This window comes from Ammodytes marinus (genome assembly GCF_949987685.1).
Source record: "Ammodytes marinus genome assembly, chromosome: 6".
Classification (NCBI taxonomy): domain Eukaryota; kingdom Metazoa; phylum Chordata; class Actinopteri; order Uranoscopiformes; family Ammodytidae; genus Ammodytes; species Ammodytes marinus.
In genome coordinates this window covers 5,119,353-5,135,138 of record NC_137235.1, presented here as the reverse complement: position 1 = coordinate 5,135,138, position 15,786 = coordinate 5,119,353, and the positions used below count along the sequence as shown (strand labels likewise).

The window sequence follows — 15,786 nt, the reverse complement described above, 5'->3', positions numbered from 1 at the left end:
GGTTTGGTTGCTGAATCAAGCGTCACTCATTTTTTTAAGTCATTTGGGACATTTTCACTTAGGCCTAAATATTTTTCAAATATTTTTATCTCTTAACCTCTTCGTATACTATTGTGCACATCACAGATTAGTGTTTCAGTTGAAAGTGCTTCTTCTCAGGTTATTACGCTCACATAGTCTTTCCCATAGAGTCCGGCTCTCACATCATTACCTTACAGTAATGGAAGCCATTTGGATCCATACAAGGCAATTAAAAATGGATATGAATTAAACACAATTTCATTTTTAGTGGAGTCATAATTTGCTTTCTCTCCTCAAATATTCATTAAATTAGCCATTTCATGCCCACAGTCGCCAGTTAGGGCGACTGTGGGCATGGCGGGTCGATCCCCGCCCGGCCACCTGTGTCATGGTTGTTGTGTCCTTGGGCAAGACACTTCACCCACCTTGCCTGGTGTGAATGTGTATGACTACTGTATGTTTGAGGTGGTGGTCGGAGGGGCCGTTGGCGCTGAATGGCAGCCACGCTTCTGTCAGTCTGCCCCAGGGCAGCTGTGGCTACTCTCGTAGTTTACCACCACCAGTATGACTGTGTGTGAACGAATTGAACCTGGAACCATGTAAGCGCTTTGAGTCCTTAGGGAATAAAGCGCTATATTCCTTAGGGAATAAATCCTATCAATTATTATTATTATAAGTCTTCAAATATTTGTTTTAATCATTTTTGAACCCAGGTTTAGATGGAATAGTGTGTTGTTCTCTTAATGCAGTGGTTCTCAAAGTGCGGCCCGCGGGAAGCATATCTGGCAGCCCGCGGCCCGCATTGAATTATGAATTATTAAAAAAAAAAAAAATCATATATTTTTTTTTTTTATTGAAACGCACGGAGGGGATGCGAGGGGTCGAAACACTTAAATATCCCTCCTAATCGTTTGTATTCTTTCCCCACTTATTAAACTTGCTAAGTTCGGCTGGCCTCTGCCTCTCGTTGCAGACGGCTGGTCAGCCTCCCGCAGTGCAGCAGGCAGTGTAGTGGTCCCAATGTAAGTTGTTAGATAGTGAGCTTGTCAAGCCCAATACGATGCACTTTCTCACATTCAAGGTGAATTAGATTAGGTCAAGTGTCTAAGGATGGATGCTAACATAATCTGGTTTCTAACTCTTTTGCCTAAAGTTTAGCTAACAAACTAACGTTAGCTAGCTGCTGATAGCCATGGAACTATCTGCCTAGTTGACAGCTGATAGCCCACCCTGTTTATTTCCAATGTATAGTGTCATAATAGTTAACACTGCTGCTGCATCATGAGTAGTGAGTCCTACAAAAAAAACGTGATACGTTTTCAATGTGTAGAAAGTTTTGAACAATAAAGTAGAATAAATATTTGAATGCAATACAGAATGCCTCAGTGCCTTGATTTATATTCCATTAGATGTGTGTCAATGGGAGCGAGTTGTCTTTTCCTTAACATTTCCACCATAAATAAATACAGAAGACACAAATTACTGCATAAAAATTAACCAAAATGCACAAAATGAAGTGTTCGAACCTCAAATTTTTCTGGGGGACAACCCCCAGACCCCCGCTTTTAATGTGTGTTCCCCAATGTTGAAATGAGACCTAGCCCTTCATTTATTACTTTAAATGTGTTAATTACACAGTATTGGATGCTGACCAATACATGTAAACTGTAAAGACGCAAAGACGCTGGCCATTGAAATTATTTCAGTTTTATAATTTGTTTTCCTTCGGCGGCCCTCGGTCCAATGTTGGGTTCCTAAATTGGCCCTCAGCTATCAAAAGTTTGAGAACCCTTGTCTTAATGACTCAAACAAACTGTAGCTGCATCATACAAGAAAGAATACACTCTCAAAGTAAGTTGCCATTTCGTAAGGAGACGGATATTTTGGAAAATTGCTCAAAGTAAGAAGTCAGTGTTGGGAAGGTTGGTGATAGTGGAGTAAAGCCAGCAGGTGGATGACACAGTAAGGGTGTTCAGTACACATGGTACACTTTAAGACAGTTGGCTATTATAATGTTAAAAAAAGATGGAAAGACATACAAGAGTCAGACACAAAGCTTGTAGGTCCAATATATAAGCTTTAAAGAATTGTGCATATAAGAGACAGAGAACATTTGAAAAATAAAGAAATAACAGAAATTCCCCTGCAAAGGAAAAGATCTTCCTTGTTGAGTATGTGATAGATCCTCAGAAATCTGTTGAAAGTGATTGACTGGAGCGTTGCATCCAAATGTAAAAGTACCCCTAAGCTGTCGACACTATGTAAGAGAAGAAGACAACATGTATACACTTTTAAACATAATTAAGACTTTCCATGTGTTTAAGTGGATAGTTGGATGAGTGACGACATAATTACGCAAATGAGCCAATTAGAGAAGTGACAGTCCCTCCTCTGTTAAACTGCTGACAGGTCATTTGCACATGCAGTATGTCAGGACTGATGACAAGTCCACATTGCTTTATGTCAATGGGTCAGAACTGAAGCCCATAAAAGTTTTTTTTCTTCTTTTTTTAATAACTTTATTAACATTTCAATATAGTATAATATTTGACAAAAAATGCTTTAGACATTGTAAACAATTACAGAATATATCAGCAGGCCTATATTTATCATATATAAAATGTGCATCAAAATAACGAGATCACTTAAACTGAATAAAAAGAGATATTATCATTAGGTCGCAGAAAAATTAATAAATAGCTACATATGCATATATACACACACACACAAACACACACACACACACACACAAACAAAAACACAAACACACACACAAATACGTGTCTGGTACCAGGACTAGACTGGCCTGGGGTTATTTGCGACAGTAGTCAAATGATTTGCTAACTAAGTCTACTCCTCAACACATTCTCTATTCAGTCCACATCAGGCCGGCAGCAGCAGGGAATGAGTGTTTGTGTGGCAGATATATATGTATGTAATGACCTTGGCGGTTTCTTTTCATGGCGGACCTGGCTCTTGCTTTGTTAGAAGGCATGTTGCTGTGGTAATAAAATTGCTTATTGCGGCGCTAACTCAATTACTCTTGAGAGCCCTTATCGGGGTTTTTTTATGCAGTTGCGGTGGTGGCGAGAGGCTAGTCTCCTTGGTACAGGGATCATCATCATCTTACAGTAGCTGGTGAATCAGAGATCAAAGGAAGTGTGTGTGCTCTGCTCGGAGGAGGGAGGGAGGGAGGGAGGGAGGAAGAGAAGGAGGGAGGGAGGGAGGGAGGGGGGAGAGGGAGGGAGAGTAATTGAATTGTTTGTTGTTTGTTGCTGTTTTTGTTGCTCACCGGCTGCGTTGCCGTAATGGAGAGCAGAAGATACTTTTACGATGAAGGAGACTTTTCATTTTCCTTGTTGCTTCCTCGGTAAAAAGGTATCCGCTCACTTCCAAGCTTACCGTACTGACTTCCACCAGTATTTTCTTCCACCCACCCCACTCACTAGCTTGGCCAATGCCTCTCTTTCTCTCTCTCTCTCTCTCTCTCTCTCTCTCTCTCTCTCTCTCTCTCTCACTCTGTCTCTTCTGCTTTTTCAGCTCTTACATTTTCCTTTCCAATAATAACTTTTATTATCGGTCTTTTCCCCCAATCGGCCCTCTCTCTCTCTCCCTTTGCTACAGACAGAACAATTTGTTCACACACTTAAGGATGAATTGGTGAAGAGTGCACTGCTAGCCCTCCACGCGGCGCGGCCCGGCTACGTGTCCAAGAACCAGAAGCAGACGGTGGGTCAGGGAGGAGGAGGAGGCCACATCCAGCAGGACAGTGAGCTGAACCACAGCCCAGTGCAGGGGCTCCCAGGACATAGCCCGGCCCCGTCGGTCACTCACAGCCCGTCGGCTATGTGTAATAATGTGGAAGGATCACAGAACACGACCAGAGGAGAAGGGGGAACTCACACGCTGAAGCACCAAGAGTCCATACCTCACCATAAAGAGTACGACGAGGAGGAATGGGTGAGTGAGACCTATAGGCTTTAAGAGAATGTTCAAAAAGCTGTGACATGTTATGGTTTTCTTTACATCTTAAAGGTGGAGTCAGTGATTCGGCAGAATGCTTGTTGACAAAAAAATTGTTTTGTCAAAATCAGTGAATATCTCCTCGAGATCCAGTGTTAATACTCAGCCTAGGCTCTCTAACCTGTTTTGTAAACAAAGAGTATGTAAGAGCCCAAGTAGCTAGCAACTTATACATTTACCCAGCCTTGGCTGTGTATTAACACTGGATTTTTTTTTTCATCACACTACAGACAGTAGCGGATTGTGACGAGATATTAACTAATTTTGACAAAAAGTGATTTTGACAACAGAATCACTGACTCCACCTTTAAGTTATTGATAAACACTAATTGAAAAAGTCTGAATTCTGCAATTGTATGACATTTGCTTGACATCACTCTTGTGTCATTACACACAAAATATGAAGCGACCGCCAGGATTACATTAGCTTATCTTAGCATAGCATAGAGACTGTACAATGTACATGTACAATGGGAACACCTGTTATTTTTACTGCTGGTCCTCACAATAGAGCACACATAGGAAGGTAAAGCTTTTGCTGAATTTACAGAGGAGCCACTTTCGTATGGCACATCATTTCAATATCTTTCTAAAATAGATTGCATACCAAACATTACTTTCTGTTTAATGAGAGTTTTCTCAGTTTCATAAAGAAAACCTGACTGCAGAAGATTATTGGATTATTGTGTGGTGTCCTTGAGTCTTTTTTTCATTAAAGTGTGGAGGACTTTTTTTGGGAATATGCGACAATGACAGCAAGAGTTTATTATGAACGCACACATCAATGCTTAATTGTCTCTCAAAATATTCCTCGCCATAGAATATGTTTAAAACAATATCTTGGCTAAGAACAAAGACAAAAATACCGACACTGAGAATACACACACACACACACACACACACACACACACACACACACACACTTGGATTGTGATATTTGTACAAACACACACACACACCCGCACGCACACACACACACACACACACACACACACACACACACACACACCCACACACACAAAAGCAAGTGAAAGCGTGTATTCATCCGTTGAGCTCAGGAAAAGTAGAGAGTAAAACCTGGAAACAATGGAAACGCTTTGAAAGTAATCTCAGAATAACCAGAGAGCAATTTCCTTTTGACCTTTCAGACACAAAGCCAGTTCAGACTGTAAAGTTAAACACCTTTTAGCTTTTTTTGGACATAAAGGAATAATTTTTTTATGATTTTGGCCGCTTCAACGGTTTCTGTTTACGGTAGTTTCTTTTTTTTTTTGCGTCACCTTTTATTTTTACAATGTCGAACAGGGAGAGAGAGATTGTAAATCTTTTTTTTTTATATATATTATTTTTCCAAGTGTGTTACACCAGGGTGACATTTGTCCAAGTACTCTATTTAGATTGGACATATAGAAAGCCTGACAATTAGCCCAGAATAATAAAGAAAAAACAACCGGCTATAACAAAGCAAAACCAGCCAAAGCAAATGTAAAATGTAATGTAAATCTGCTCATTGAGTCTGATGTGACTGTGTATTGGGGCTCTTTCAGGACAGGGTGTGGGCGAACGTGGCCAAATGTCTGAACTGTGTGATCGCCATGGTGGACAAGCTGCAGGAGGAAGACAGCAGCAGACAGCAGGAGCGACCGGTCCCCGAGCAACAGCAGCTAGCCGACGTCATCACCTCACACAACCCCGGTAAATTCATTTGGTTTTTTATGAAGCACAATCAAACTAATCGTCTCCATTAAACGTGGCTGTGTTTATGCTGTAAACGGAGATAATTCTAGACATTTGCACATCACTCGGGAAAAGCTTGAATAATATTAATCTAATTATCTGATAGTGTCTGGTCAGGATTTAAATTTGCAATCCTCTATAGCCGCTGGACAAAAAACATTAGTCCTCTGTCTGGAGAGTACGCAAGCAAAATCAAGGTTGTTCTGTACTACAAGAGGACATCCATCCCTCATTTTCTAAACCACTTTTACCATATTTGATTAGGCAATGACGTACTTTTAATTTCATTTGCGCAGCGAGTCAACTTCTTAAATGGATTTGATAATATCTTAATTTCAATAAACATGGTTACATGGTTCAGGTGTCCTTAGTTATGTCATAGTTATTTTTTCTTCAGAATCAGAACCAACAGTCAACCAAATGACATTTACACTTACTTTTTAGGAAAATAACTATTCTACTCTTCACTGACCTCTGTTCGACTATTTATTGTGTTTCGGACATGTCACATTTTGGATGTTGTTGGTGGGATTGTGGATGGGGTGAGCCTCAAATAAATTGCCCTTCTTGGGATCAATAACTTTTCCCCCTTTTATACTTATAGAGTAATCCAAACACCTTTCTAGAACTGACATCTTAAATACACAGAATAATAAATCATAAAACAGGAGGCACAAGAAGATGCTTGTTATAGATTTGTGTGTAAAAAAAAGACTCAGATTTACAGTCAACTGTTTCATTACATATGTCTGTTAAATACTTCATTAGTACATAACTTACTTTACATGGTAGTAAATAAATATACCGTACTTTTCGGCCTACAAGCCGCGACTTTTTCCCCGTTTTTCGACCCTGTTATTACACAGCACAGTATATATTCTGTAGCTACTGGGGATGGGCGTTAGTAATCGAGTACTCGAGTACTCCTCGTTTCAAATGATCTCGATTGGTGGATGAGGAAAATCGTTTTTTTTTTTTTGTGTGTGTGTTTGTAGCCTTTAGGCCGGCCGGCGGGCCGCCCCTATTTTAAAATGTTATATACGTGTACAAAACGGCACAAAACAGATATAAAGTTTAACAAAATAAATATTTTGATCCAAGTTAAATAAACTAAGCGTTGTGTCAAACAGAAACCGCAAATAACTGCCACCTCCGTGCAGCGCAGCCAGTGTGTGGTCTCCACAGCACCGCGGAGCTGAATGCGGTGCTGGAAAACTTGGAAAGACACGTAAAGAAGCCAGGCTGACTTCGGGCACATTCGAGCAAACGACATTTAAGAAGCCTTTATTATGGAATATAGGATTGAGATTCAAATGCCGACGGTGTAACGTTCCGTTAACGAGGAATTAGTCGCGGTAATTAGTCACGGACAGGAGTGAGCATTACGCGGTTGGATATACTAGCCTACTACTTCTACTGCTTTGGTGAGTTATTTAGCCTATCTATGTGTTTAAATTGTAGGACAATAATTTTATTGTATTTGCTGCCCTTCTTATTTTAAATGTCTATTTTGAATGTTAGCCAACTACAGCCCATGCTTTTTTTCTCTCTCTTTTTTCTCTCTCCACCGCAGACCTACTCGATCGGTTTAAATTGTGGCCCGCTTATTTAATTACTTTCAGTTAGGAAAATATGTTTTAAACTTGTGGAAAATAAATCCTTAATATCATATGGCAACTGTGACTGTTTGACATAAGCATTGAGCGCTTTATTGCGGTCAACCGTTGTTCTGTAGACAGATGCGTTGCGTCCTAAAAATAGAAAAAAGTTTAACGAAGAATCGATTGATCCTCGAGGAATGCAAGCGATCACACGAGTAGCGAAAACACTCGTGCCCATCCCTAATAGCTACTATTGCACAAAATGGTAACACTTACGTACGTTATGCAAATATGCAACTTGTTTGTTGAAATGTGGGAGCTTCCTCAAGCAGCCATCTCTTTCCCGACAATCCCCTCTGTGCACGAACTCTTACATGGTAATTAAACATTATAACACCTGCGGCTTATTGTCCAGTGCATATAGTACGGAAAGTACAGTAGTTTATAATGAATTTCTGTTAAAAGTATCTTCATATTTAAGAAGGTGTTTCTCATCATACAGTGATGAATCACATGTATATTTGTATCATAATGCAGAACTGTTTTTAACTTCTACGTCATTATCATTGGGAACATATGGTGTTGGTATTGTAGCCTACTATGACTCACTAACTGGGATTTTACACTCATGCTCCCATAGGACATCCGCAGCTAATTTTAGCTAAAGACAAGTTTTTTGGCCCAAAATGGATATTAATAATTAAAATCCAACGCATTTTTGGGCTGTGAAGGGAAATAACACTCAACAGTCCAATAACAGAACTCTGGTCCAACTTCGAGGCCCCTTGTTTAAGCATTAGCTGAGAGAGGAAACTTTAAAACTGTTGCCAGAGTGAGTGGATGAAAGCAATATTTGATATGCAGAGCCATTCACTGTTGACTGGTGCTGCCCAGCCTTCCCTTACGTCCAATGAAATCCTGCCTCAAGCTTGTGTCCAGACAAGTGCCCAGCCTGCTGAGACGGCCAACTGGCACACAGAGAGTAGCGGCATTAGTCTGACCAGGCAACCATGAGAGAAAGGCTGTGTGTGTGTGTGTGTGTGTGTGTGTGTGTGTGTGTGTGTGTGTGTGTGTGTGTGTGTGTGTGTGTGTGTGTGTGTGTGTGTGTGTGTGTGTGTGTGTGTGTGTGTGTGTGTGTGCGTGTGTGCGTGTGCGCATGCAAATGTCTCTCTGTCACAGGCAAATGCACATTCAGGCATCTGTGCAAGTGTTGGTGCATTTGTATCATTTGGTGTCTGTGTGTTCCTGTCCAAGTGAGCTGTGTGACGACATTATTGCTCGTACCTACCTCTGCTTGTGTGTGTGTGTGTGTGTGTCTGTCCGTCCGTCTGTCTGTCCAAGTGAGGTGAGCTGATACAAAATTGGTTGTACCTACCTCTGCGTGTTAGTGTGTCATTTGTATCATTGTGTGTGTGTGTGTGTGTGTGAGTGCGTGTGTCATTAGTATCATTTTGTGTTTGTGTGTGAGTGTGTATCATTTGGTGTCTGTGTGTGTGTGTCTGTCCAAATGAGCTGGCAGGTAGCAACAAGGCCAGGCGCATCCACCCGATAAGCTCAACGCCCTCAAGCTCCTTTATTAAGACGCTGAACAGGCCTCAGAGCGACTGGTCATCTCATCTGCTTATCTAAATACAAACATGGACTTGAATAATGAGGAAAGGCTTTATCTCCTATAGCTGAGAGCTGCTGAAGCTGCTTCTGATGACAAGGTGTAGTGTGTGTGTGTGTGTGTGTGTGTGTGTGTGGGGGGGGGGGGATGTTTGGACAGGTGTGCTGTCAAAAGAGATGACAGCTGGAGTTGTGTTTCCGCATTCTCTGTGCAGACGTGGTATTTACAGAATGAGATAAGACGTGATTTCACTGACAAGGCAAGGGCAAAGCTGATTGGCTGTACATTGTTGGTTTGTACGTTCCTACCTGTGTGGTTGTGTGTGTGCGCGTGTGCATGTGTGTATTTGTGCGTGTGTGTCCATACTGATCCACTCTCCACCCCCAAGAACTTTTCATGTTGAAGCTGAATTGAATGCTTGGTAGAATTACTCATGTTGGACATTACTGAACAAACAGTGCCCCCTGTTGGCTAGTTAGGAGATGGTCAGAATCAGTCTCATTGTTTTGGATGAAGGAGAGGCTCTTAAGCGCCATGAAATAACACAGTGGTTTTGGTTTCCATGCAGGATTTGAGTATGTAATGTAGTATGACAAAATCAAGTATACTTAAAGGAGTCAGTATGCATACTGAATCTGTGTCATCTGTGAGTTTGATGTTGGTGTATGTATGGCATTTTGTATATAGCATATTGTGTTTACATCTGATTCCAAACCTGTGTTAGGTTGTAAAATATACAAATAGGATGTGATGCTGATCTTTAATCTAACTATAAAGGAACTTTTAATATCTCGCAAACTATTCATCTATCCTACTACATCACAGTTAGTCAGCTGTTCCACATCAACAAACTGAATGTGAGACAGTGATGAGAGAAGTTAAAATCGCTAGCAAGAGACATAAAAAGGTGAAATCAGTAGAAAGATGTAGTAAATAAACTTATAAAAGTAATGAAGTAACCGTTTCTCCACCGTTCTCACAGTGTAACAACTGGCACGCCGTCGCTGTCTAATGATGCACAACCATTGACTTTCACTTTAGAGTCATTTGCGCTGTATTCCACTCCAATATCCTGTTTCAACAGGTATTACACCATCTTGTGAAAGTGAAGCTATTTCATGTGCAGTGGCGCAACAACCACTGCAGGCAGAACTCTGCTTGGCCGTTTCCTGACCTTAAAATTTACTGTGGAAAATGCTTAATTACCATATTCATATTGTGTATGATCGGTTTAATTGCCTTGTCATGTTTTTGTATAAGGGTTTCTTAAGTCAAATATCCACCCATGTTTTACCTAACTCAGCTGTAAAAAAAAAAATTGTTTGTTTAGTTTTTTTCTCACTTTTTATTAAACACATTCAGACAGCAATACTTTCAGCAAAGCACACTTGATTCAACAATAGTCCCTTCAGGTCAGTTTTAAATGTTATTATAAGATAGTCCTCTTCCACTTGGTAAGGGTCATTTCCTAATTCCTTTCCCTGAGTAGCACATGTCCCGTACCATACAGCTCATTGCATCAATAAATTGACACTACAGGAAGTTTAATGTTAAAAAGCCTCATCTGTGGCCAAGAAAGAAAATAAGTGCTCAAATACAAAAAAATAACTAAAAATAGGGAAAGAAAAAACGTTTGGGTTGGGTTTTGTATGACGTTTTAAATTGCTGTTTATATTTTTTATTAGCTTTTTATTTGCTACTGCTCCCCATTTTCTTGTAAACATTTACGGCTGTACAAGTTTCTTAGCCCAGATAAACTAGGTATATCGTTTCTGGCTTAGAAGAACACAAGCGGTTACATACTTTAATCTACAACCACATTACACTATAACCCCCATCCCATCTTTGTGTGCAGGCGACTGGCGCGAGCAGCTGTGTCCCCCAGTAAGCAGGCTAAAGGAGTGTGTGCTGGAGGTGGAGGAGAAAGCAAAGAGAGCCATGACCTTTGTGCTCCTGCAGGAGGCAGCGTGCAGCATCCCACAGGGCTTCCTGCTCCAGCAGAGACGGGACGTGGTCTTCAGCCAGGCAGTAGGTTGGACACACACACTGGACTACTATTCACAAGTCTGGAGTAATACACCATAGTCTCAAATTAATCTGAGGTCAAACGGTATCTCCCTTGGTGTTGTAAAGAAGATCTGTGAGACATCCATAAAAAAAAATGTCCATTGTTTTTGCTCTCTCTTCACTAAACCAATGAATGAATGAATAAATATATTTCAGACGTATAAAAATTATACAAAACAAGAAAATAAAAGCTAAAAATAAATGTAATTAGTTAACAAATAGAAGAGAAAATACCCGGTATACCCCCCCCCCCTCACAATCCAATGACAAACTGTATCTGCTTCCGTCTTATAAAGGTCAAAGAAATCCTTTGACATTGTGTATCGTAGCCATTTGAACCGGAGAGCATTTTCTTTATGTAATTGTCTCTTCATTATTGGTCCAAAGTCCTCAGTGCTGCACTTAGCACAAAGTCCAAACTTGTGCCTAGCTCGTCTCAACAGCATTCCAACTTGTTCCCACACACTGTAAAATGTTCCCATGAAATGAAACTTTTGTTGGTAGGTCAAAATTCCACTTGAAATTTAAATCTTTTTTTCAATCTACAAACTTTCTTTTTTCTGTAGAGGTTTACTCCAACAGGTTTCTGGATCTGTCAGTTTTTGTATCTATACATCAAATTCCATGTGTATGAGCCAAAAAAAATAGGCAGGATTTATACAGTTCAGGGCACCGTTCTATAAGACAGCCTGCTCGCCCCCACATCTGCATGCTTGTATTTTGGGACTGTGCGTGTGTGTGTAAAATAATAACAGAGTGAAAAAATTGAGGGATTAATAAAATGTGCTTCTTTTTTTTCTTGCTTTCTACCAAAACAGTGACATCATTCTGAATCTTTAGAGAATTACAATGTGATAACATTCCTAATGTGTTTTGGTATAATACAGCTGTGTGGCTTCAGCTGCAGCTTCCCGGCGGTTTGACCTCCTCACCTTTGAATGCTAGCTGAATTATTTTAGACCGACATATTCCCAGCTTCCCATTTGACATGCATAGGGTGTGTGGTTGTTTATCTGTGTGTGCCACGACAACTTACAAGAGATATGGTTCAAGTGTGTGTGTGTGTGTGTGTGTGTGTGTGTGTGTGCACGCAAGTTGGAAGCACTTGTTCTGATCTTTTCCTGTCATCGCTTGGGGGGCTGCTCCTCATGAATATCCTACTGACCCTGTGTGTGTGTGTGTGTGTGTGTGTGTGTGTGTGTGTGTGTGTGTGTGTGTGTGTGTTTATTTCTTTATCACAGCTGGCAGCCTTAGCGTGTGGTTTCGTCATGAGGCTGTATGCTGGAATGCAGGATAAGGGCTTCCTGAAGCAGCTGCACTTGGTCGGCCTGGTGGCCCAGTTTGAGAGCCTGCTCAGCACCTACAGTGAGTACATCTCTATGGCTAAAATCAGACCTGGCAACCCCCAAAAAAAACAACCATTAAATGCACACTTCCACATATTAAAATGTACCTAATAAAATAGTTTTGATGGGTTAACATCATGAGTGATTGTGAGGCTGTAACATATCACAGCATGTAGCACAGTGAGGAGTCGGTGCAGGTTTTTTTTGGCATTGTGCATTTAATAAATGTTCTATTATCTTTCAAACAACGTGTTCCAGGTGTGTCATAGGTGTGCAGTCGGATGGATGTTTACCGGTACTTGAATAATAAAAAGATTATAGATTGATTTAAGGACTTCCTACATTCAGAGTAATAACCATTATCAACCCATTTAATGATCCATGATTCTATTGAAACAATGCTGAATAAAACAAGAATAAAATCAATACTATCGATCTTCTTTTTTTTTATCAAAACGTTTAAGGTGAGGAGATTGGGATGCTAGAGGACATGGAGGTTGGCATCTCAGACCTGCACAGAGTTGTGTTCCAGATCACAGAGGCCAAGACAGACGACCTCACCGACCTGCAGCCTTTAGTGTGTGGCCGACGGTGAGACTTTATCTCTATTAACATTGAGTCTCTGTGTAAGTGATAGGTCACATTAGATTAGATTACATTCAACGCTATTGTCACTGCACAGACTATGTAAGCACTGAGATAACAAATGCAGTTAAAGGTGGAGTAAGCGATTCGGGAGAACACTTGTTGTCATATCACTCTTTGTCAAAATCAGTGAATATCTCCTCATGTTCTGCTACCTGTATAGTATTTATCATCTACTCTCTGACCATATCTAACATGGGTACAAGGCACTTGGGGAAGGGGTTCGTTTGTGAATAAATACTGCAGCAAAGTTGGTCTTGAAGGCCCCATGTGAAAGCTGAAAAATAAAATGCTGTGTAGTAATATGCAGAGCAGTAGAGCTGTATCATCTGGTTGTAAGAAAGTACTGTAACTGACTTTTTTAATGGGTGTACTTTGGTCCACATAACTTCAAAAAGTGTTTAAATCTCAAGGATTAAGAATACTCTACCCGCCCTCTACAATTAAAAAGCAATGCTTCACTTGTAGGACATCCTGCTATAAGGTGAAGACGTTAATGGTTCATTTGTGCATTGTGTGATGAGATGTGTGATACGTTGTTTTGAGACGGACATAACAATGATACCCCTCTCCTTTTCAATATGTAATGCAATCCGTCTCACTCACTCTCACTCTCACTCTCTTTCTCTCATGCATTCACACCATCAGCTTCTCTTCACGAAACTTGCTCAGGCCTGTTGTTGGAATCCAAAGATATATTTCCCAAACCTGTCAGATTCCAGAGCATTGCAAAACATATTGAATGTCTGTTCATTCATTTATTTTCACTCTTTTTACCTTTCCTTTCTTTAGAGACCACTTCACCGTGGAAGTGCCCTTACCGCGGCTGGTTTTCCAGACCTTGCCAGAGGAAATCAAGGAGGGCAAGCCTCTGCGAGTATACCCCGTGCTGTTTAACGTGGGAATCAATGAACAGCAAACCATAGCAGAGAGGTACTGCCAAGTGCCAACGCTCTTTGATCATTCTGAAGAACTTCCAATCGGTTGCATGCACTGAAAGACCAACACTCTTAATATATATGTTAACCAAGGCCAGTGTGGTCTTGAACTTATCAATACCATGTAAAGAACCAGAGTTGTGCATAGCTCATTCTTGATTCCTCATCCTTGCAAAGTGCATCTTTATCCAGAAATGAAATGTATATAGTCCTTCTGCACTTGATAGAATCATTAATCTAATGACATACTCATTTCCCTCATAGGCAAAGTATAACTATGTTGTATTTACTTACAGTATGTTAATTGAAAGAATTCCACACATTAAACTTTTTTAAATTTGCATCATATTGTTATTCAGCTGATTATCACATTGACTGCTCTGATTAACATTACACTGAATGGTAAATTGAACTGACTAAAAAAGTGGAGTATCTGAAGTGTTGCTATGCCATGATTTAACTTTATTCTCTCTGCCATCTTTGCAGGTTTGGAGATATCTCTCTACAAGAAAGAATAAACCAGAAGAACTTTGAGATATTAGAAGCCTATTACAAATCACTAAGTGAAAAGGTGCCAATAGAATGTAAGTATAACACGTTCTAATGTCATTTATTTAACAAAATAAAAGTCTTGATCTGGGCAGAAAAAAATAGATTTCACATATTAATCATGTCTTAATTGATAGCGAAAGAAACACTAAATAAAAGCACATATTGTTGAAATTGAAAATGATTATACAATGGTATCAAACCTTTGATATCACCCCTTGTACTTTTTGAGATTTACATTTTTACACAGGGTTACTCATTGTAAGTGGCTCTTTGACTTTAAGGTATTTGCCCTTGCTGGCTATCTGGAGAAGGCCTGGGCCAAGAGAACAAAACACACTTATTAATGAGATCTTTATGTTTGCTTTTCTTTTCTTTTGTTTGCGTCTGTTTCCTTGTTTCCTTGTTGTCCTACTGCGAATTGTGATCTCCATTTATTTACAGGAAGTGAATGTTATCATGTGAATTTGATTTAGTGTTGGTGTCTTATAATCCCGAAGGGGATGGGTCCTTGTTTGGACATGACACAATAATAAAAATTCATTCATTCATTCATTTTTCATAAGAATTAGATATATATTTTTTAAATATTTTAGGGAGATGTGATGACATAACATCTCTTTGATCGATTAGTAAAATGTCAACGGATTTTTTTCCAGCTTAGCTACTACTTGAAAGTTATGCGTAGGAAATGATAAAATTCCGTTAATGAGATTTAACATGAATTCACTTTCTTCATGGGACATCAGGACAATTAATATATTGACACGTTATCGGTTAGAAAGTGACTCTTCGGGTTAAATCGTTTCAAATAACGTGTGAAAAGTAAGAAGCAAATGATTTATCACTGTCTACTAACACAAAAGTCCTTTTTATTACTTTTATGTTTACCTGATCCAAAAACAACAACCAGAATCCCTCACTGGCAGTGTGTGTGTGTGTGTGTGTGTGTGTGTGTGTGTGTGTGTGTGTGTGTGTGTGTGTGTGTGTGTGTGTGTGTGTGTGTGTGTGTGTGTGTGTGTGTGTGTGTGTGTGTTGTCTTAACAGGTCTACCGTGTTTCCAGACACAGACAGACATAAAGGAATTACTTGAAACCCTGGGCCAGAATGTAGTGACAAAGAAGAGGAAGAATGTGGAGATATTATGGATTGCTGGAACGGTGAGCCATCTTTATTACTTTAAGTGTAATTGCCCAAGAAGGATTTTTATTCTTTCTCTCTTGCATACCTATGGCAACACGTAGGAGGGC

At 40.0% G+C, this 15,786-nt stretch overlaps 1 protein-coding gene across 2 annotated transcripts in view; it reads left to right on the top strand.

Moving 5' to 3' along the window:
* inpp4b (inositol polyphosphate-4-phosphatase type II B) overlaps nucleotides 1-15,786 on the top strand; it is a 99,112-nt gene that overhangs the window by 72,675 nt on the left and 10,651 nt on the right. For both annotated transcript variants that reach the window (XM_080028675.1, XM_080028676.1), the window contains exons 10-17: nucleotides 3,646-3,981; nucleotides 5,592-5,739; nucleotides 10,847-11,019; nucleotides 12,300-12,423; nucleotides 12,869-12,995; nucleotides 13,842-13,982; nucleotides 14,474-14,571; nucleotides 15,584-15,696. In XM_080028675.1, coding sequence (XP_079884801.1) covers nucleotides 3,646-3,981; nucleotides 5,592-5,739; nucleotides 10,847-11,019; nucleotides 12,300-12,423; nucleotides 12,869-12,995; nucleotides 13,842-13,982; nucleotides 14,474-14,571; nucleotides 15,584-15,696 — 1,260 coding nt within the window. The remainder of the gene's footprint in view (nucleotides 1-3,645; nucleotides 3,982-5,591; nucleotides 5,740-10,846; nucleotides 11,020-12,299; nucleotides 12,424-12,868; nucleotides 12,996-13,841; nucleotides 13,983-14,473; nucleotides 14,572-15,583; nucleotides 15,697-15,786) is intronic.